Genomic DNA, 22,505 nt, shown 5'->3' on the forward strand with positions numbered 1-22,505 from the left:
CAGATTGGATCCAGATCTCTATAGGGAAACATGGCCTGGTCAGATGGATCCAGATCTCTATAGAGAAACATGGCCTGGGCAGATGGATCCAGATATATGAGGAGAAACATGACCTGGTCAGATGGATCCAGATCTCTATAGAGAAACATGACCTGGTGAGATGGATCCAGATCTCTATAGAGAAACATGTCCTGGTCAGATGGATCCAGATCTCTATAGAGAAACATGTCCTGGTCAGATGGATCCAGATCTCTATAGTGACCTGGTCAGATGGATCCAGATCTCTATAGAGAAACATGACCTGGTCAGATGGATCCAGATCTATATAGAGAAACATGGCCTGGTCAGATGGATCCAGATCTCTATAGAGAAACACGGCCTGGTCAGATGGATCCAGATCTCTATAGAGAAACATGTCCTCGTCAGATGGATCCAGATCTATATAGAGAAACATGACCTGGTCAGATGGATCTAGATCTCTATAGAGAAACATGGCCTGGTCAGATGGATCCAGATCTCTATAGAGAAACATGTCCTGGTCAGATGGATCCAGATCTCTATAGAAAAACATGGCCAGGTCAGATGGATCCAGATCTCTATAGAGAAACATGTCCTCGTCAGATGGATCCAGATCTCTATAGAGAAACATGACCTGGTTAGATGGATCCAGATCTATATAGAGAAACATGGCCCGGTCAGATGGATCCAGATCTCTATAGAGAAACATGGCCTGGTCAGATGGATCCAGATCTCTATAGAGAAACATGGCCTGGTCAGATGGATCCAGCTCTATAGAGAAACATGTCCTCATCAGATGGATCCAGATCTCTATAGAGAAACATGACCTGGTCAGATGGATCTAGATCTCTATAGAGAAACATGTTCTGGTCAGATGGATCCAGATCTCTATAGAGAAACATGTCCCGGTCAGATGGATCCAGATCTCTATAGAGAAACATGGCCTGGTCAGATGGATCCAGATCTCTATAGAGAAACATGTCCTGGTCAGATGAATCCAGATCTCTATAGAGAAACATGACCTGGTCAGATGGATCCAGATCCCTATAGAGAAACATGTCCTGGTCAGATGGATCCAGATCTCTATAGAGAAACATGTCCTGGTCAGATGGATCCAGATCTATATAGAGAAACATGGCCTGGTCAGATGGATCCAGATCTCTATAGAGAAACATGGCCTGGTCAGATGGATCCAGATCTCTATAGAGAAACATGTCCTGGTCAGATGGATCCAGATCTCTATAGAGAAACATGACCTGGTCAGATGGATCCAGATCTCTATAGAGAAACATGTCCTGGTCAGATGGATCCAGATGTCTATAGAAACATGTCCTGGTCAGATGGATCCAGATCTCTATAGAGAAACATGACCTGGTCAGATGGATCCAGAGCTCTATAGAGAAACATGTCCTGGTCAGATGGGTCCAGATCTCTATAGAGAAACATGGCCTGGTCAGATGGATCCAGATCTCTATAGAGAAACATGTCCTGGTCAGATGGATCCAGATCTCTATAGAGAAACATGGCCTGGTCAGATTGATCCAGATCTCTATAGAGAAACATGTCCTGGTCAGATGGATCCAGATCTCTATAGAGAAACATGTCCTGGTCAGATGGATCCAGATCTCTATAGAGAAACATGACCTGGTCAGATGGATCCAGATCTCTATAGAGAAACATGACCTGGTCAGATGGATCCAGATCTCTATAGAGAAACATGTCCTGGTCAGATGGATCCAGATCTATAGAGAAACATGACCTGGTCAGATGGATCCAGATCTCTATAGAGAAACATGGCCTGGTCAGATGGATCCAGATCCCTATAGAGAAACATGACCTGGTCAGATGGATCTAGATCTCTATAGAGAAACATGGCCTGGTCAGATGGATCTAGATCTCTATAGAGAAACATGACCTGGTCAGATGGATCCAGATCTCTATAGAGAAACATGACCTGGTCAGATGGATCCAGATCTATATAGAGAAACACGGCCTGGTCAGATGGATCCAGATCTCTATAGAGAAACATGTCCTGGTCAGATGGATCCAGATCTCTATAGAGAAACATGTCCTGGTCAGATGGATCCAGATCTCTATAGAGAAACATGTCCTGGTCAGATGGATCCAGATCTCTATAGAGAAACATGACCTGGTCAGATGTATCTAGATCTGTGATGAATCTACGATCCCGTTCTGTCAGGTATGAACAGTGTGTAATGGTGGGGGATGTTTTCTTGTAGATGGATGTTCGGACAAGGTGACCTCTGCAGTTCTGAAGACCATAAGATCTCCAACCCCCTACTAGATGTGGGGCTCTAAAACAGGGAACACATAGTGTATATATGTATGTACAGGCTGTAGTGATGTCATAGGGTATACCTGCAGTAGCCATTGATGATCCGGCCGGCTACAACCCGTGTAAGCGGCTTCCACTTCTTCACGTCACCTTCTACGGGGGCCCCCAGCATCACCACGTCCTCGATGATCCCCTCAGAACCTGCAGGAGGGGGGAACGACACACAATCCATTAATGCTACAATAACCAGTATAAAAGGAAAAAGCTGTATAAAAAACAGTCACGTTATAGTGACATCTGATTATAGGAAAGCTGGGTGGCTTCAGTATGGCTGGTACAGTCACTCAGCTTTCCTCCACTCCTGAATGACACATATCTGACATATACTGAACTCTCTGCAGGATTCTATAGAAAAGCTGGTGTCAGCCAATATAGAGGCCAAAGGGCCTGGTCACCCAGCTTTCCCAGAGTAAGATTCCAGAACAATCCACCGCTCTGTAGGTGAGGAGTGATTGTGGCCCTTACCCGCCTCCTGCGCCAGCTCCTGTAGACAGAAGTATATGACCCGGGCGCCCAGACTGAAGCCGATGAGAGTGACCGGCCGTCGCCCCTGAAAGACAAGAATAACGTCTTACTGTGAATGAGGACAACTACTCCCATCATCCCAATCTATGCAAGATCATCACTAAGAAGCTTTCTATATGAAAAACAACAACGTAGGTGTCAGCAGTACATATTGGAGCGCTGTCTCCCAACAGGGTGCCTCCAGCTGTTGCAAAACTAAAAGTCCTAGCATGCACGGACAGCCATGCTTGAAGTTGCAGTTTTCCAACAGCTGGAGGCACTCCGGTTGGGAAACACTGGCCATTGGCTGTCCGGGCATGCTGGGATTTTTAGATTTACAACAGCTGGATACGTTTTGGTTAGGAAACTCTGCCGTTAGCTGTCCGGGCATGCTGGGAGATGTAGTTCTGTAACAGCTGGAGGCATCATGGTTGGGGAACACTGACACTGGCTGTCTGGGAATGCTGGAGGCACCCTGGTTGGGAGACACTGGCCGTTAGCTGTCCGGGCATTCTGGGATTTTTAATTTTGCAACAGCTGGAGGCACACTGGCTGGGAAATACTGCATAAGAAGAACCCCGACTGTAGTACGGGAGTCTCCAGTGTATTCCTGCATTCGAGATTACTTCTAGTAAGAAATAACGTGCCGCAGCGGCCGACTACGATCTCCTCCATTAAAGAAACACGTGTACGATCATCTCAGGGAGCGTGCATGTGTATGGGGGGGGGGGGGGGGAGTGTCAGGAGATTCAAGATCTCTGCTTCCTGTCAACTTCTTGTTATGGCTCCAGGGTTCTGGAGTCCTCTCCTGACTCCATATTTCTCACAGCTGGGAGTCTGTTACATTGTAACAAACAAGTATCAGTGCAGTTCAGTCTGTAGAACTGTAACAAACCCTCAGCTGTTGGACGTCACTCACACGTCTCTTTCCTCGCACATTACAGATGTCAGAACTTTCTTCTAGAATCAAAAATTTTGACATTAAACAGGAAAATGCTGAAAATACGAGGATCTCCAGGTCACATGACTAGTAGGGGGCGCTCTGCCCCCTGTGATCACAGATCCCCCCCACATCATAAACAGCATCTGACCGACCCCCCCACCGCGGCCGCTGTGCCTGACCAAGTGTCTGTACACAGAATAGCAGAGACGTGCGCTCTCACCGCTCTGCACCGCTATCAAGTGGCCGCGATTAATCCGCAATTATCACTTCAGCTGAGAGAGCGCGTACGGATATTATAGAGATTTCTGTCACGTAATGAAATCACATGCGTGCGAGACAGAAGAGGAACAGCCCCCGCAGGAGTGTGACCCCCAAAGGAGCGGAGAGGGGGGACTAACACTGAGGGGCCCCACAAAAAGACAACACAAAGGAAGAGGGTACAGGATGAGACCCAATGGAAGAGACAGAGAGAAGAGCACCGGATGTCGCCTCTCTAGTGCCCCCTGCTGGAGGGGGCTGACCACAGTGAATGAACTGAGGGTCATACTCATCGATTAGTCAGCGACTACTGCTCTGTGTGAGGGAACCTTCACACCTACCATACACGCGCCAATGTCCAACACAGCAGAGTCACAACCACAAAACCAGGATCCCACTGATTAATGGGAGTGGGGGAAACAACGTGACCAACCAGGGGAGGGCTCATCTCTCTCTGGGGGAGGGCTCATCTCTGGGGGAGGGCTCATTTCTCTCTGGGGGAGGGCTCATCTCTGGGGGAGGGCTCATCTCTCTCTGGGGGTGGGCTCATCTCTCTCTGGGGGTGGGCTCATCTCTCTCTGGGGGAGGGCTCATCTCTCTGGGGGAGGGCTCATCTCTCTGGGGGAGGGCTCATCTCTCTCTTGGGGAATGCTCATCTCTCTCTGGGGGAGGGCTCATCTCTGGGGGAGGGCTCATCTCTCTCTGGGGGAGGGCTCATCTCTCTGGGGGAGGGCTCATCTCTCTCTGGGGGAGGGCTCATCTCTCTCTGGGGGAGGGCTCATCTCTGGGGGAATGCTCATCTCTCTCTGGGGGAGAGCTCATCTCTCTAGGGGGAGGGCTCATCTCTCTGGGGGAGGGCTCATCTCTCTCTGGGGGAGGGCTCATCTCTCTCTGGGGGAGGGCTCATCTCTCTCTGGGGGAGGGCTCATCTCTCTCTGGGGGAGGGCTCATCTCTCTGGGGGAGGGCTCATCTCTCTCTGGGGGAGGGCATATCTCTCTCTGGGGGAGGGCTCATCTCTCTGGGGAGGGCTCATCTCTCTCTGGGGTGGGCTCATCTCTCTCTGGGGGAGGGCTCATCTCTCTGGGGGGAGGGCTCATCTCTCTGGGGGGAGGGCTCATCTCTCTGGGGGGAGGGCTCATCTCTCTGGGGGGAGGGCTCATCTCTCGGGGGGAGGGCTCATCTGTCTCGGGGGGAGGGCTCATCTGTCTCGGGGGGAGGGCTCATCTCTCTCTGGGGGAGGGCTCATCTCTCTCTGGGGGAGGGCTCATCTCTCTCTGGGGGAGGGCTCATCTCTCTCTGGGGGAGGGCTCATCTCTCTCTGGGGGAGGGCTCATCTCTCTCTGGGGGAGGGCTCATCTCTCTCTGGGGGAGGGCTCATCTCTCTCTGGGGGAGGGCTCATCTCTCTCTGGGGGAGGGCTCATCTGTCTCGGGGGGAGGGCTCATCTGTCTCGGGGGGAGGGCTCATCTGTCTCGGGGGGAGGGCTCATCTCTCTCTGGGGGAGGGCTCATCTCTCTCTGGGGGAGGGCTCATCTCTCTCTGGGGGAGGGCTCATCTCTCTCTGGGGGAGGGCTCATCTCTCTCTGGGGGAGGGCTCATCTCTCTCTGGGGGAGGGCTCATCTCTCTCTGGGGGAGGGCTCATCTCTCTCTGGGGGAGGGCTCATCGCTGGCAGCTCACTAGTTGGGAAACACTGCATTAGAGGAACCCTGTCTGTAGTATACGGGGGTCTCCAGTCTATTCCCACAAGAAATAATGCATGGCAGCGGCCTACTACCATCTCTTCGATTAAAGAACACATGTACGATCATCTCAGGGAGTGTGCATGTGTATGGGGGAGTCAGGAAGTCCAACAAATCATTCTCCACATACCTGCTGCCTTCTGAGCAATAAGTGCGCCAGATGCTTCCCGACTTCTGCAGATCGGCTGAGACAAACACCCCAGGGGTTATCAATGACACTGGCCACGGTGAGGAGGGAGGCCGGCCACGTCAGGGCGGCCACTATACCTGGAGACAAGACACAGGATTACTGACCACACCAGCAGAATAGTGAGTACAATGGAGTATAATACAGGATATAACTCAGGATCAGTACAGGATAAGTAATGTAATGTATGTACACAGTGACCTCACCAGCAGAATAGTGAGTACAGCTCTGGAGTATAATACACGATATAACTCAGGATCAGCACAGGATAAGTAATGTAATGTATGTACACAGTGACCTCACCAGCAGAATAGTGAGTACAGCTCTGCAGTATAATACAGGATATAACTCAGGATCAGTACAGGATAAGTAATGTAATGTATGTACACAGTGACCTCACCAGCAGAATAGTGAGTACAGCTCTGGAGTATAATACAGGATATAACTCAGGATCAGTACAGGATAAGTAATGTCATGTATGTACACAGTGACCTCACCAGCAGAATAGTGAGTACAGCTCTGGGGTATAATACAGGATATAACTCAGGATCAGTACAGGATAAGTAATGTAATGTATGTACACAGTGATCTCACCAGCAGAATAGTGAGTACAGCTCTGGAGTATAATACAGGATATAACTCAGGATCAGTACAGGATAAGTAATGTAATGTATGTACACAGTGACCTCACCAGCAGAATAGTGAGTACAGCTCTGGGGTATAATACAGGATATAACTCAGGATCAGTACAGGATAAGTAATGTAATGTATGTACACAGTGATCTCACCAGCAGAATAGTGAGTGCAGCTCTGGGGTATAATACAGGATATAACTCAGGATCAGTACAGGATAAGTAATGTAATGTATGTACACAGTGACCTCACCAGCAGAATAGTGAGTACAGCTCTGGGGTATAATACAGGATATAACTCAGGATCAGTACAGGATAAGTAATGTAATGTATGTACACAGTGACCTCACCAGCAGAATAGTGAGTACAGCTCTGGAGTATAATACAGTATATAACTCAGGATCAGTACAGGATAAGTAATGTAATGTATGTACACAGTGACCTCACCAGCAGAATAGTGAGTACAGCTCTGGAGTATAATACAGGATATAACTCAGGATCAGTACAGGATAAGTAATGTAATGTATGTACATAGTGACCTCACCAGCAGAATAGTGAGTACAGCTCTGGAGTATAATACAGGATATAACTCAGGATCAGTACAGGATAAGTAATGTAATGTATGTACACAGTGACCTCACCAGCAGAATAGTGAGTGCAGCTCTGGAGTATAATACAGGATATAACTCAGGATCAGTACAGGATCAGTAATGTAATGTATATACATAGTGACCTCACCAGCAGAATAGTGAGTACAGCTCTGGAATATAATACAGGATATAACTCAGGATCAGTACAGGATAAGTAATGTAATGTATGTACACAGTGATCTCACCAGCAGAATAGTGAGTACAGCTCTGGAGTATAATACAGGATATAACTCAGGATCAGTACAGGATAAGTAATGTAATGTATGTACACAGTGACCTCACCAGCAGAATAGTGAGTGCAGCTCTGGAGTGTAATGTATGTAAAGTGACTCATATAGACACATACCTGACAAGATGGTGTATTTCAGGGCTTCCTGCGCCATGATGTTCACCAGGCCGTTCAGTAGGGTATCCAGCGCGTTCCCCAGCTCCATGAGGTATTTGGACTCCCAGGCCAGGCAGTACTGTTCGGTGGAGTGCAGCAGGCTCTGCCATGGGGCGGTGAAGCTCCCTACACACAACATAAACATTACATAGGATCCCACTATGTCACCCACATGAGCAGTGGCAGGCACAGCGCTCACCATATTTTCCTGTGGAAAGCCACCCGGTGATGGCGATACATATATGGAGCTGACGCCCGCCGGTCAGCGGCACGAACTCAAACTCCTCTATGGCGCCAACACGTTTCTTCATCTTATAACCTGCCAAAAATTTGTGACGATTTAGGAGGAGGAAGAAATCAGATGAGAATCCGAAGTATTTACACGATCATCACTGACCTGTCAATCCGGCTCCTGCCGCTCCAAAGAGAGACGCCATGATGGCGATGCCCGCCGTGGACCCCAGAGCAGCAGCTCCAGCGCTGCCAATGATCGTAGCGGCTCCTGCAGCGACAAGAGGAGCGGCCAGTCCTCCGGTCAGACCTGTTATCAGAGGTAGAAGGTGGTAACCAGGCGACACAGCGGCGGCACGCAGCATGTGACCCTCAGCTATGACCAGGTGTAGATCAGGGGGGCTGATTATTTCATTCTCCCTTTACCATGTATACAACCTATATTTAGTATATACCTATATATATATATTTATCTGTTTCCGGGACTCGAGAGGTGATGTCGCACCACGTCATGTCTCCAGTCCCGAAAAGACAGAGGTTTCCGAGAATGGAGCAGCAGCCGGCATAGAATGTGGGTGTTGCAGGGGGATCTCAGGGGGTCCCAGTGACAGGCCCCCCGCCATCACATATCTTAGCCTCTATCCTTTGGATAGGTTATAAGATGTCTAGGGTCGGAGTACCCCTTTAATATTTTTTCCAGCTAGCGCATGCGCAGTCCGCACCAGTCCCGCTTGCGCTATCTTTTTTTTACTCTATCACAATGTTGTTGTTTACATTTGTCCTAGGATATGATGTCACATTACTCCCCGCCCAGGGGGCGTGTCTTGTTATGTATGGCGCCATTTTTCTATATATATATATAAGTTGGCCCAGACTTCAATTTTAGTTGTCATGCCAGTTTATCTGACGAAGGGGCTCCTATGCCCCGAAACGCGTTGTGATTGGCCAATAAAGTTTTCTATGGAAACTGCTGTCTCCATTATTCCGGTGGATCACGCCAAGTATCCGTTTTTTCCCCCGATTCATTATCCTCCTCACCTATGACCGTCCCTCCGCCCAGGGTGGCCAGGCCTATGAGCAGATACCGCTTCAGCTTCTTATGACTTTCCTTCTTCCTGCGCGACTCCTGCACGGACCTGAAATACAACACAGACCCATATGAAACGTCTCAGCTAAAATGACAGCCATATTAGTTATAATCCAGCTTTCCTGTAGTCCTGAATGGCTTTATACGCTACTGATCTGAGCAGAAGATGCATCATTACACAACACATACGCTCCCATGAGCTGACACCTCCAGAGGGGCCATATTGGTTATAATCCAGCTTTCCTGTAGTCCTGAATGGCTTTATACGCCACTGATCTGAGCAGGAGATGCATCATTACACAACACATACGCTCCCATGAGCTGACACCTCCAGAGGGGCCATATTGGTTATAACCCAGCTTTCCTGTAGTCCTGAATGGCTTTATAAGCCACTGATCTGAACAGGAGATGCATCATTATACTACACAAGTGTTTCCCGACCAGTGTGCCTTCAGCTGTTGCAAAACTACAATTCCCAGCATGCCCGGACAGCCAAAGGCTGTCCGGGCATGCTGGGAGTTGTAGATTTGCAACAGCTGGAGGCACCCTGGTTGGGAAACACTCTACTTTACATACGCTCCCATGAGCTGGCACATCCAGGAGCTCATATTGGTTATCACCCAGCTTTCCTGTAGTTCTGGAGGCCATATTGGATCATGAGTTTCATGTTCCATAGAAAATCCAGATTAACCCGTTCCCTGCTGGAGGGAAACAATCCCAAGAAAACATAAAGAACTTCTGCAAACGAGAACATTCAGAGCAACGAAGCGAAATAATAAGAGCGCCCCCGTTGCGAACAATCCGTGTACAAACACCACGGCGACAAAGAAGGGAAAACAAGCAAAATAATTACAGGAACCGCGTAACGCCTCCGAAAAGACGCGGCCACGAGCCGAGAAACACAAAACAGGGGGAGGATCCGTACGAAATCCATCAGGGCGAGAGGAACATAGAAATGTATCAGGAGGGAGCGACAATCCCGAAATAATACACAGGATGTACCGCAACGTGAGAACAGCGACAAACACAACAACACTACACACTACTATTCATACAGCTGCTCGGATACATCAGGGACAGTTATGGTGTATTCACAGGAGTTCACAGTGCAGCTTGGATACATCATGGACAGTTATGGTGTATCCACAGGAGATCACAGTGCAGCTTGGATACATCAGGGACAGTTATGGTGTATCCACAGGAGATCACAGTGCAGCTTGGATACATCAGGGACAGTTATGGTGTATCCACAAGAGTTCAGAGTGCAGCTTGGATACATCAGGGACAGTTATGGTGTATCCACAGGAGATCACAGTGCAGCTTGGATACATCAGGGACAGTTATGGTGTATCCATAGGAGATCACAGTGCAGCTCGGATACATCAGGGACAGTTATGGTGTATCCACAGGAGATCACAGTGCAGCTTGTATACATCTGGGACAGTTATGGTGTATCCATAGGAGATCACAGTGCAGCTTGGATACATCAGGGACAGTTATGGTGTATCCATAGGAGATCACAGTGCAGCTTGGATACATCAGGGACAGTTATGGTGTATCCATAGGAGATCACAGTGCAGCTTGGATACATCAGGGACAGTTATGGTGTATCCACAGGAGTTCAGAGTGCAGCTTGGATACATCTGGGACAGTTATGGTGTATCCACAGGAGATCACAGTGCAGCTTGGATACATCTGGGACAGTTATGGTGTATCCACAGGAGATCACAGTGCAGCTTGGATACATCAGGGACAGTTATGGTGTATCCACAGGAGTTCAGAGTGCAGCTTGGATACATCAGGGACAGTTATGGTGTATCCACAGGAGTTCAGAGTGCAGCTCGGATACATCAGGGACAGTTATGGTGTATCCACAGGAGATCACAGTGCAGCTTGGATACATCTGGGACAGTTATGGTGTATCCACAGGAGATCACAGTGCAGCTTGGATACATCTGGGACAGTTATGGTGTATCCACAGGAGATCACAGTGCTGCTCGGATACATCAGGGACAGTTATGGTGTATCCACAGGAGATCACAGTGCAGCTTGGATACATCAGGGACAGTTATGGTGTATCCACAGGAGATCACAGTGCAGCTTGGATACATCAGGGACAGTTATGGTGTATCCACAGGAGATCACAGTGCAGCTTGGATACATCAGGGACAGTAATGGTGTATCCACAGGAGATCACAGTGCAGCTTGGATACATCAGGGACAGTTATGGTGTATCCACAGGAGATCACAGTGCAGCTTGGATACATCAGGGACAGTTATGGTGTATCCACAGGAGATCACAGTGCAGCTTGGATACATCAGGGACAGTTATGGTGTATCCACAGGAGATCACAGTGCAGCTTGGATACATCAGGGACAGTTATGGTGTATCCACAGGAGATCACAGTGCAGCTTGGATACATCAGGGACAGTTATGGTGTATCCACAGGAGATCACAGTGCAGCTTGGATACATCAGGGACAGTTATGGTGTATCCACAGGAGATCACAGTGCAGCTTGGATACATCAGGGACAGTTATGGTGTATCCACAGGAGATCACAGTGGAGCTTGGATACATCAGGGACAGTTATGTTCACGGTTCTGCTGTTTACTAAACTCCTATTAAAGTCAATGAGAGTTCCCCGGATTGTGATTCCTCTGGGGTCCGGGGGGTCCGGGGGGTACACCCCTACGTAGTGGACACTGTGGTCTTATTCCGTGCGCACACCATATCTGTCCCCGAGGGGAATACATTGGCACATGCACTATATATATATATATATATATATATATATATATATATATAGATATGGATGACGCTGTACGTACCTGGGCGGCAGCTCCTTATATGGCAGCACAGGGAGTAAAGACAAGATTATTGGACATTATAGGTGATCAGTAATAATCCTATACCATTCCGCTCTGGATCAGTCCCCTCAGTCCTGGGCAGTGACCATTGTATGTTCTGGGATTATAATGCTCTGGATCAGCCCCCCTCAATCCTGGGCAGTGACCATTGTATGTTCTGGGATTATAATGCTCTGGATCAGCCCCCCTCAATCCTGGGCAGTGACCATTGTATGTTCTGGGATTATAATGCTCTGGATCAGTCCCCTCAGTCCTGGGCAGTGACCATTATATGTTCTGGGATTATAATGCTCTGGATCAGTCCCCCTCAGTCCTGGGCAGTGACCATTGTATGTTCTGGGATTATAATGCTCTGGATCAGCCCCCCTCAATCCTGGGCAGTGACCATTGTATGTTCTGGGATTATAATACTCTGGATCAGTCCCCTCAATCCTGGGCAGTGACCATTGTATGTTCTGGGATTATAATGCTCTGGATCAGTCCCCTCAGTCCTGGGCAGTGACCATTGTATGTTCTGGGATTATAATGCTCTGGATCAGTCCCCTCAGTCCTGGGCAGTGACCATTGTATGTTCTGGGATTATAATGCTCTGGATCAGTCCCCTCAGTCCTGGGCAGTGACCATTGTATGTTCTGGGATTATAATGCTCTGGATCAGTCCCCTCAGTCCTGGGCAGTGACCATTGTATGTTCTGGGATTATAATGCTCTGGATCAGTCCCCTCAGTCCTGGGCAGTGACCATTGTATATTCAGGGATTATAATGCTCTGGATCAATCCCCCTCAATCCTGGGCAGTGACCATTGTATGTTCTGGGATTATAATGCTCTGGATCAGTCCCCTCAGTCCTGGGCAGTGACCATTATATGTTCTGGGATTATAATGCTCTGGATCAGCCCCCCTCAGTCCTGGGCAGTGACCATTGTATGTTCTGGGATTATAATACTCTGGATCAGTCCCCTCAGTCCTGGGCAGTGACCATTGTATGTTCTGGGATTATAATGCTCTGGATCAGTCCCCTCAGTCCTGGGCAGTGACCATTATATGTTCTGGGATTATAATGCTCTGGATCAGTCCCCTCAGTCCTGGGCAGTGACCATTATATGTTCTGGGATTATAATGCTCTGGATCAGTCCCCTCAGTCCTGGGCAGTGACCATTGTATATTCTGGGATTATAATGCTCTGGATCAGTCCCCCTCAATCCTGGGCAGTGACCATTGTATGTTCTGGGATTATAATGCTCTGGATCAGTCCCCTCAGTCCTGGGCAGTGACCATTGTATGTTCTGGGATTATAATGCTCTGGATCAGTCCCCTCAGTCCTGGGCAGTGACCATTGTATGTTCTTGGATTATAATACTCTGGATCAGTCCCCTCAGTCCTGGGCAGTGACCATTGTATGTTCTGGGATTATAATGCTCTGGATCAGTCCCCTCAGTCCTGGGCAGTGACCATTGTATGTTCTGGGATTATAATGCTCTGGATCAGTCCCCTCAGTCCTGGGCAGTGACCATTGTATGTTCTGGGATTATAATGCTCTGGATCAGTCCCCTCAGTCCTGGGCAGTGACCATTGTATGTTCTGGGATTATAATGCTCTGGATCAGTCCCCCTCAGTCCTGGGCAGTGACCATTGTATGTTCTGGGATTATAATGCTCTGGATCAGTCCCCTCAGTCCTGGGCAGTGACCATTGTATGTTCTGGGATTATAATACTCTGGATCAGTCCCCTCAGTCCTGGGAAGTGACCATTGTATGTTCTGGGATTATAATGCTCTGGATCAGTCCCCTCAGTCCTGGGCAGTGACCATTGTATGTTCTTGGATTATAATACTCTGGATCAGTCCCCTCAGTCCTGGGCAGTGACCATTGTATGTTCTGGGATTATAATGCTCTGGATCAGTCCCCTCAGTCCTGGGCAGTGACCATTGTATGTTCTGGGATTATAATGCTCTGGATCAGTCCCCTCAGTCCTGGGCAGTGACCATTGTATATTCAGGGATTATAATGCTCTGGATCAATCCCCCTCAATCCTGGGCAGTGACCATTGTATGTTCTGGGATTATAATACTCTGGATCAGTCCCCTCAGTCCTGGGCAGTGACCATTGTATGTTCTGGGATTATAATGCTCTGGATCAGTCCCCTCAGTCCTGGGCAGTGACCATTATGTGTTCTGGGATTATAATGCTCTGGATCAGCCCCCCTCAGTCCTGGGCAGTGACCATTATATGTTCTGGGATTATAATGCTCTGGATCAGTCCCCTCAGTCGTGGGCAGTGACCATTGTATGTTCTGGGATTATAATGCTCTGGATCAGTCCCCTCAGTCCTGGGCAGTGACCATTATATGTTCTGGGATTATAATGCTCTGGATCAGTCCCCCTCAGTCCTGGGCAGTGACCATTATATGTTCTGGGATTATAATGCTCTGGATCAGTCCCCCTCAGTCCTGGGCAGTGACCATTGTATGTTCTGGGATTATAATGCTCTGGATCAGTCCCCTCAGTCCTGGGCAGTGACCATTGTATGTTCTGGGATTATAATGCTCTGGATCAGTCCCCTCAGTCCTGGGCAGTGACCATTGTATGTTCTGGGATTATAATGCTCTGGATCAGTCCCCTCAGTCCTGGGCAGTGACCATTATATGATTGGTTGCGGGTGCTGTACTTACTCTGTGTTATGATTGGTTGCGGGTGCTGTACTTACTCTGTGTTATGATTGGCTGCGGGTGCTGTACTTACTCTGTGTTATGATTGGTTGGGGGTGCTGTACTTACTCTGTGTTATGATTGGTTGCGGGTGCTGTACTTATTCTGTGTTATGATTGGCTGCGGGTGCTGTACTTACTTTGTGTTATGACTGGATGCGGGTGCTGTACTTATTCTGTGTTATGATTGGTTGCGGGTGCTGTACTTACTTTGTGTTATGATTGGATGCGGGTGCTGTACTTATTCTGTGTTATGATTGGTTGCGGGTGCTGTACTTATTCTGTGTTATGATTGGCTGCGGGTGCTGTACTTACTTTGTGTTATGATTGGATGCGGGTGCTGTACTTACTCTGTGTTATGATTGGTTGCGGGTGCTGTACTTATTCTGTGTTATGATTGGATGCGGGTGCTGTACTTATTCTGTGTTATGATTGGTTGCGGGTGCTGTACTTATTCTGTGTTATGATTGGTTGCGGGTGCTGTACTTATTCTGTGTTATGATTGGTTGCGGGTGCTGTACTTACTTTGTGTTATGATTGGATGCGGGTGCTGTACTTACTCTGTGTTATGATTGGTTGCGGGTGCTGTACTTATTCTGTGTTATGATTGGCTGCGGGTGCTGTACTTACTCTGTGTTATGATTGGTTGCGGGTGCTGTTCTTACTCTGTGTTATGATTGGTTGCGGGTGCTGTACTTACTCTGTGTTATGATTGGTTGCGGGTGCTGTACTTATTCTGTGTTATGATTGGTTGCGGGTGCTGTACTTATTCTGTGTTATGATTGGTTGCGGGTGCTGTACTTATTCTGTGTTATGATTGGCTGCGGGTGCTGTACTTACTCTGTGTTATGATTGGTTGCGGGTGCTGTACTTACTCTGTAATGTGATTGGCTGTGGGTGCTGTACTTACTCTGTGTTATGATTGGCTGCAGGTGCTGTACTTACTCTGTAATGTGATTGGATGCGGGTACTGTACTTACTCTGTGTTATGATTGGTTGCGGGTGCTGTACTTACTCTGTAATGTGATTGGTTGCGGGTGCTGTACTTACTCTGTGTTATGATTGGTTGCGGGTGCTGTACTTACTCTGTGTTATGATTGGTTGCGGGTGTTGTACTTACTCTGTGTTATGATTGGCTGCGGGTGCTGTACTTACTCTGTGTTATGATTGGTTGCGGGTGCTGTACTTACTCTGTGTTATGATTGGTTGCGGGTGCTGTACTTACTCTGTGTTATGATTGGTTGCGGGTGTTGTACTTACTCTGTGTTATGATTGGCTGCGGGTGCTGTACTTACTCTGTGTTATGATTGGTTGCGGGTGCTGTACTTACTCTGTAATGTGATTGGCTGCGGGTGCTGTACTTACTCTGTGTTATGATTGGCTGCGGGTGCTGTACTTACTCTGTGTTATGATTGGCTGCGGGTGCTGTACTTACTCTGTGTTATGATTGGTTGCGGGTGCTGTACTTACTCTGTGTTATGATTGGTTGCGGGTGCTGTACTTACTCTGTAATGTGATTGGTTGCGGGTGCTGTACTTACTCTGTAATGTGATTGGTTGCGGGTGCTGTACTTACTCTGTGATGTGATTGGTTGCGGGTGCTGTACTTACTCTGTGTTATGATTGGCTGCGGGTGCTGTACTTACTCTGTGTTATGATTGGTTGCGGGTGCTGTACTTACTTTGTGTTATGATTGGTTGCGGGTGCTGTACTTACTCTGTGTTATGATTGGCTGCGGGTGCTGTACTTACTCTGTGTTATGATTGGTTGCGGGTGCTGTACTTATTCTGTGTTATGATTGGCTGCGGGTGTTGTACTTACTCTGTGTTATGATTGGTTGCGGGTGCTGAACTTACTCTGTGTTATGATTGGATGCGGGTGCTGTACTTACTCTGTGTTATGATTGGCTGCGGGTGTTGTACTTACTCTGTGTTATGATTGGTTGCGGGTGCTGTACTTACTCTGTGTTATGATTGGATGCGGGTGCTGTACTTACTCTGTGTTATGATTGGTTGCGGGTGCTGTACTTACTCTGTGTTATGATTGGTTGCGGGTGCTGTACTTACTCTGTGTTATGATTGGTTGCGGGTGCTGTACTTACTCTGTGTTATGATTGGTTGCGGGTGCTGTACTTACTCTGTGTTATGATTGGCTGCGGGTGCTGTACTTACTCTGTGTTATGATTGGCTGCGGGTGCTGTACTTACTCTGTGTTATGATTGGCTGCGGGTGCTGTACTTACTCTGTGTTATGATTGGCTGCGGGTGCTGTACTTACTCTGTGTTATGATTGGTTGCGGGTGCTGTACTTACTCTGTGTTATGATTGGTTGCGGGTGCTGTACTTACTCTGTTATGATTGGTTGCGGGTGCTGTACTTACTCTGTGTTATGATTGGTTGCGGGTGCTGTACTTACTCTGTGTTATGATTGGTTGCGGGTGCTGTACTTACTCTGTGTTATGATTGGATGCGGGTGCTGTACTTACTCTGTGTTATGATTGGTTGCGGGTGCTGTACTTACTCTGTGTTATGATTGGTTGCGGGTGTTGTACTTACTCTGTAATGTGATTGGTTGCGGGTGCTGTACTTACTCTGTTATGATTGGTTGCGGGTGCTGTACTTACTCTGTGTTATGATTGGTTGCGGGTGCTGTACTTACTCTGTGTTATGATTGGCTGCGGGTGCTGTACTTACTCTGTGTTATGATTGGCTGCGGGTGTTGTACTTACTCTGTGTTATGATTGGTTGCGGGTGCTGTACTTACTCTGTGTTATGATTGGTTGCGGGTGCTGTACTTACTCTGTGTTATGATTGGTTGCGGGTGCTGTACTTACTCTGTGTTATGATTGGTTGCGGGTGCTGTACTTACTCTGTGTTATGATTGGTTGCGGGTGCTGTACTTACTCTGTGTTATGATTGGTTGCGGGTGCTGTACTTACTCTGTGTTATGATTGGTTGCGGGTGCTGTACTTACTCTGTGTTATGATTGGTTGCGGGTGCTGTACTTACTCTGTGTTATGATTGGTTGCGGGTGCTGTACTTACTCTGTGTTATGATTGGTTGCGGGTGCTGTACTTACTCTGATGGCTCCTCCGTATACTTCTTCAGACTCTGCATCATGGACTCCTCACTCAGCTCCATGGTTTCGGGGGGGACGCGCAGCAGCCAGGAGATGTGGGAGATCAGTACTCGGCCCCGGGCGTCGTAGTATCCTGCACAAACAGAGACAGGAGACCCCAGATATGAGACACAGGAGACCCCAGATATGAGACACAGGAGACCCCAGATATTATATACAGGAGACCCCAGATATGAGACACAGGAGACCCCAGATATGAGACACAGGAGACCCCAGATATGAGACACAGGAGACCCCAGATATTATATACAGGAGACCCCAGATATGAGACACAGGAGACCCCAGATATGAGACACAGGAGACCCCAGATATGAGACACAGGAGACCCCAGATATGAGACACAGGAGACCCCAGATATGAGACACAGGAGACCCCAGATATGAGACACAGGAGACCCCAGATATTATATACAGGAGACCCCAGATATTATATACAGGAGACCCCAGATATGAGACACAGGAGACCCCAGATATGAGACACAGGAGACCCCAGATATGAGACACAGGAGACCCCAGATATTATATACAGGAGACCCCAGATATGAGACACAGGAGACCCCAGATATGAGACACAGGAGACCCCAGATATGAGACACAGGAGACCCCAGATATGAGACACAGGAGACCCCAGATATGAGACACAGGAGACCCCAGATATGAGACACAGGAGACCCCAGATATGAGACACAGGAGACCCCAGATATTATATACAGGAGACCCCAGATATGAGACACAGGAGACCCCAGATATTATATACAGGAGACCCCAGATATTATATACAGGAGACCCCAGATATGAGACACAGGAGACCCCAGATATTATATACAGGAGACCCCAGATATGAGACATAGGAGACCCCAGATATTATATACAGGAGACCCCAGATATGAGACACAGGAGACCCCAGATATGAGACACAGGAGACCCCAGATATTATATACAGGAGACCCCAGATATGAGACACAGGAGACCCCAGATATGAGACACAGGAGACCCCAGATATGAGACACAGGAGACCCCAGATATGAAACACAGGAGACCCCAGATATGAGACACAGGAGACCCCAGATATGAGACACAGGAGACCCCAGATATTATACACAGGAGACCCCAGATATTATATACAGGAGACCCCAGATATGAGACACAGGAGACCCCACATATGAGACACAGGAGACCCCAGATATTATATACAGGAGACCCCAGATATGAGACACAGGAGACCCCAGATATTATATACAGGAGACCCCAGATATGAGACACAGGAGACCCCAGATATGAGACACAGGAGACCCCAGATATGAGACACAGGAGACCCCAGATATGAGACACAGGAGACCCCAGATATGAAACACAGGAGACCCCAGATATGAGACACAGGAGACCCCAGATATGAGACACAGGAGACCCCAGATATGAGACACAGGAGACCCCAGATATGAGACACAGGAGACCCCAGATATGAGACACAGGAGACCCCAGATATTATATACAGGAGACCCCAGATATGAGACACAGGAGACCCCAGATATGAGACACAGGAGACCCCAGATATGAGACACAGGAGACCCCAGATATTATATACAGGAGACCCCAGATATTATATACAGGAGACCCCAGATATTATATACAGGAGACCCCAGATATGAGACACAGGAGACCCCAGATATTATATACAGGAGACCCCAGATATGAGACACAGGAGACCCCAGATATTATATACAGGAGACCCCAGATATGAGACACAGGAGACCCCAGATATGAGATGTTGTATATACAGAGGGATGTACAGACTCCATGTTTTCTGTGTAGGATCTGACAGATGATGTATATACAGAGGGATGTACAGACTCCATGTTTTCTGTGTAGGATCTGACAGATGATGTATATACAGAGGGATGTACAGACTCCATGTTTTCTCTGTAGGTTCTGACAGATGTTGTATATACAGAGGGATGTACAGACTCCATGGTTTCTGTGTAGGTTCTGACAGATGATGTATATACAGAGGGATGTACAGACTCCATGTTTTCTGTGTAGGATCTGATAGATGTTGTATATACAGAGGGATGTACAGACTCCATGTTTTCTGTGTAGGATCTGACAGATGTTGTATATACAGAGGGATGTACAGACTCCATGTTTTCTGTGTAGGATCTGACAGATGTCGTATATACAGAGGGATGTACAGACTCCATGTTTTCTGTGTAGGATCTGACAGATGATGTATATACAGGGGGATGTACAGACTCCATGTTTTCTGTGTAGGATCTGACAGATGTTGTATATACAGAGAGATGTACAGACTCCATGTTTTCTGTGTAGGATCTGACAGATGTTGTATATACAGAGAGATGTACAGACTCCATGTTTTCTGTGTAGGATCTGACAGATGTCGTATATACAGAGGGATGTACAGACTCCATGTTTTCTGTGTAGGATCTGACAGATGATGTATATACAGGGGGATGTACAGACTCCATGTTTTCTCTGTAGGATCTGACAGATGATGTATATACAGGGGGATGTACAGACTCCATGTTTTCTGTGTAGGATCTGACAGATGATGTATATACAGAGGGATGTACAGACTCCATGTTTTCTGTGTAGGATCTGACAGATGATGTATATACAGAGGGATGTACAGACTCCATGATTTCTCTGTAGGATCTGACAGATGTTGTATATACAGAGGGATGTACAGACTCCATGTTTTCTGTGTAGGATCTGATAGATGTTGTATATACAGAGAGATGTACAGACTCCATGTTTTCTCTGTAGGATCTGACAGATGTTGTATATACAGAGGGATGTACAGACTCCATGTTTTCTCTGTAGGATCTGACAGATGTTGTATATACAGAGGGATGTACAGACTCCATGTTTTCTGTGTAGGTTCTGACAGATGATGTATATACAGAGGGATGTACAGACTCCATGTTTTCTGTGTAGGATCTGACAGATGATGTATATACAGAGGGATGTACAGACTCCATGTTTTCTGTGTAGGATCTGACAGATGTTGTATATACAGAGGGATGTACAGACTCCATGTTTTCTGTGTAGGATCTGACAGATGATGTATATACAGAGGGATGTACAGACTCCATGTTTTCTGTGTAGGTTCTGACAGATGTCGTATATACAGAGGGATGTACAGACTCCATGTTTTCTGTGTAGGATCTGACAGATGTTGTATATACAGAGGGATGTACAGACTCCATGTTTTCTCTGTAGGATCTGACAGATGTTGTATATACAGAGGGATGTACAGACTCCATGTTTTCTCTGTAGGATCTGACAGATGTTGTATATACAGAGGGATGTACAGACTCCATGTTTTCTCTGTAGGATCTGACAGATGTTGTATATACAGAGGGATGTACAGACTCCATGTTTTCTGTGTGAGATCTGATAGATGATTTATATACAGAGGGATGTACAGACTCCATGTTTTCTGTGTAGGATCTGACAGATGTTGTATATACAGAGGGATGTACAGACTCCATGTTTTCTGTGTAGGTTCTGACAGATGATGTATATACAGAGGGATGTACAGACTCCATGTTTTCTGTGTAGGATCTGATAGATGATGTATATACAGAGGGATGTACAGACTCCATGTTTTCTGTGTAGGATCTGACAGATGATGTATATACAGAGGGATGTACAGACTCCATGTTTTCTGTGTAGGTTCTGACAGATGTCGTATATACAGAGGGATGTACAGACTCCATGTTTTCTGTGTAGGATCTGACAGATGTCGTATATACAGAGGGATGTACAGACTCCATGTTTTCTGTGTAGGATCTGACAGATGATGTATATACAGAGGGATGTACAGACTCCATGTTTTCTCTGTAGGTTCTGACAGATGTCGTATATACAGAGAGATGTACAGACTCCATGTTTTCTGTGTAGGTTCTGACAGATGTTGTATATACAGAGGGATGTACAGACTCCATGTTTTCTGTGTAGGATCTGACAGATGATGTATATACAGAGGGATGTACAGACTCCATGTTTTCTGTGTAGGTTCTGACAGATGTTGTATATACAGAGGGATGTACAGACTCCATGTTTTCTGTGTAGGATCTGACAGATGATGTATATACAGAGGGATGTACAGTCTCCATGTTTTCTGTGTAGGATCTGACAGATGATTTATATACAGAGGGATGTACAGTCTCCATGTTTTCTGTGTAGGATCTGATAGATGATGTATATACAGAGGGATGTACAGACTCCATGTTTTCTGTGTAGGATCTGACAGATGTTGTATATACAGAGGGATGTACAGACTCCATGTTTTCTCTGTAGGATCTGACAGATGTTGTATATACAGAGGGATGTACAGACTCCATGTTTTCTGTGTAGGATCTGACAGATGATGTATATACAGAGGGATGTACAGACTCCATGTTTTCTGTGTAGGATCTGACAGATGTCGTATATACAGAGGGATGTACAGACTCCATGTTTTCTGTGTAGGATCTGACAGATGTTGTATATACAGGGGGATGTACAGACTCCATGTTTTCTGTGTAGGATCTGACAGATGATGTATATACAGAGGGATGTACAGACTCCATGTTTTCTGTGTAGGATCTGACAGATGTTGTATATACAGAGGGATGTACAGACTCCATGTTTTCTGTGTAGGATCTGACAGATGATGTATATACAGAGGGATGTACAGACTCCATGTTTTCTGTGTAGGTTCTGACAGATGATGTATATACAGAGGGATGTACAGACTCCATGTTTTCTCTGTAGGTTCTGACAGATGTCGTATATACAGAGGGA

At 47.1% G+C, this 22,505-nt stretch overlaps 1 protein-coding gene across 5 annotated transcripts in view; it reads right to left on the reverse strand.

Annotated features, from left to right (window-relative positions):
• The window catches only part of TMCO4 (transmembrane and coiled-coil domains 4), a 110,856-nt gene that overhangs the window by 27,441 nt on the left and 60,910 nt on the right, over positions 1-22,505 (reverse strand). For all 5 annotated transcript variants that reach the window (XM_056542804.1, XM_056542802.1, XM_056542803.1 and 2 more), the window contains 8 exons: positions 17,641-17,773; positions 8,944-9,041; positions 8,072-8,215; positions 7,874-7,993; positions 7,636-7,800; positions 5,951-6,087; positions 2,840-2,924; positions 2,398-2,515 (listed from right to left, as the gene is read on the reverse strand). In XM_056542804.1, coding sequence (XP_056398779.1) covers positions 2,398-2,515; positions 2,840-2,924; positions 5,951-6,087; positions 7,636-7,800; positions 7,874-7,993; positions 8,072-8,215; positions 8,944-9,041; positions 17,641-17,773 — 1,000 coding nt within the window. The remainder of the gene's footprint in view (positions 1-2,397; positions 2,516-2,839; positions 2,925-5,950; positions 6,088-7,635; positions 7,801-7,873; positions 7,994-8,071; positions 8,216-8,943; positions 9,042-17,640; positions 17,774-22,505) is intronic.

Source organism: Hyla sarda, chromosome 10 (assembly GCF_029499605.1).
Source record: "Hyla sarda isolate aHylSar1 chromosome 10, aHylSar1.hap1, whole genome shotgun sequence".
In the NCBI taxonomy this organism is placed as follows: Eukaryota; Metazoa; Chordata; class Amphibia; order Anura; family Hylidae; genus Hyla; species Hyla sarda.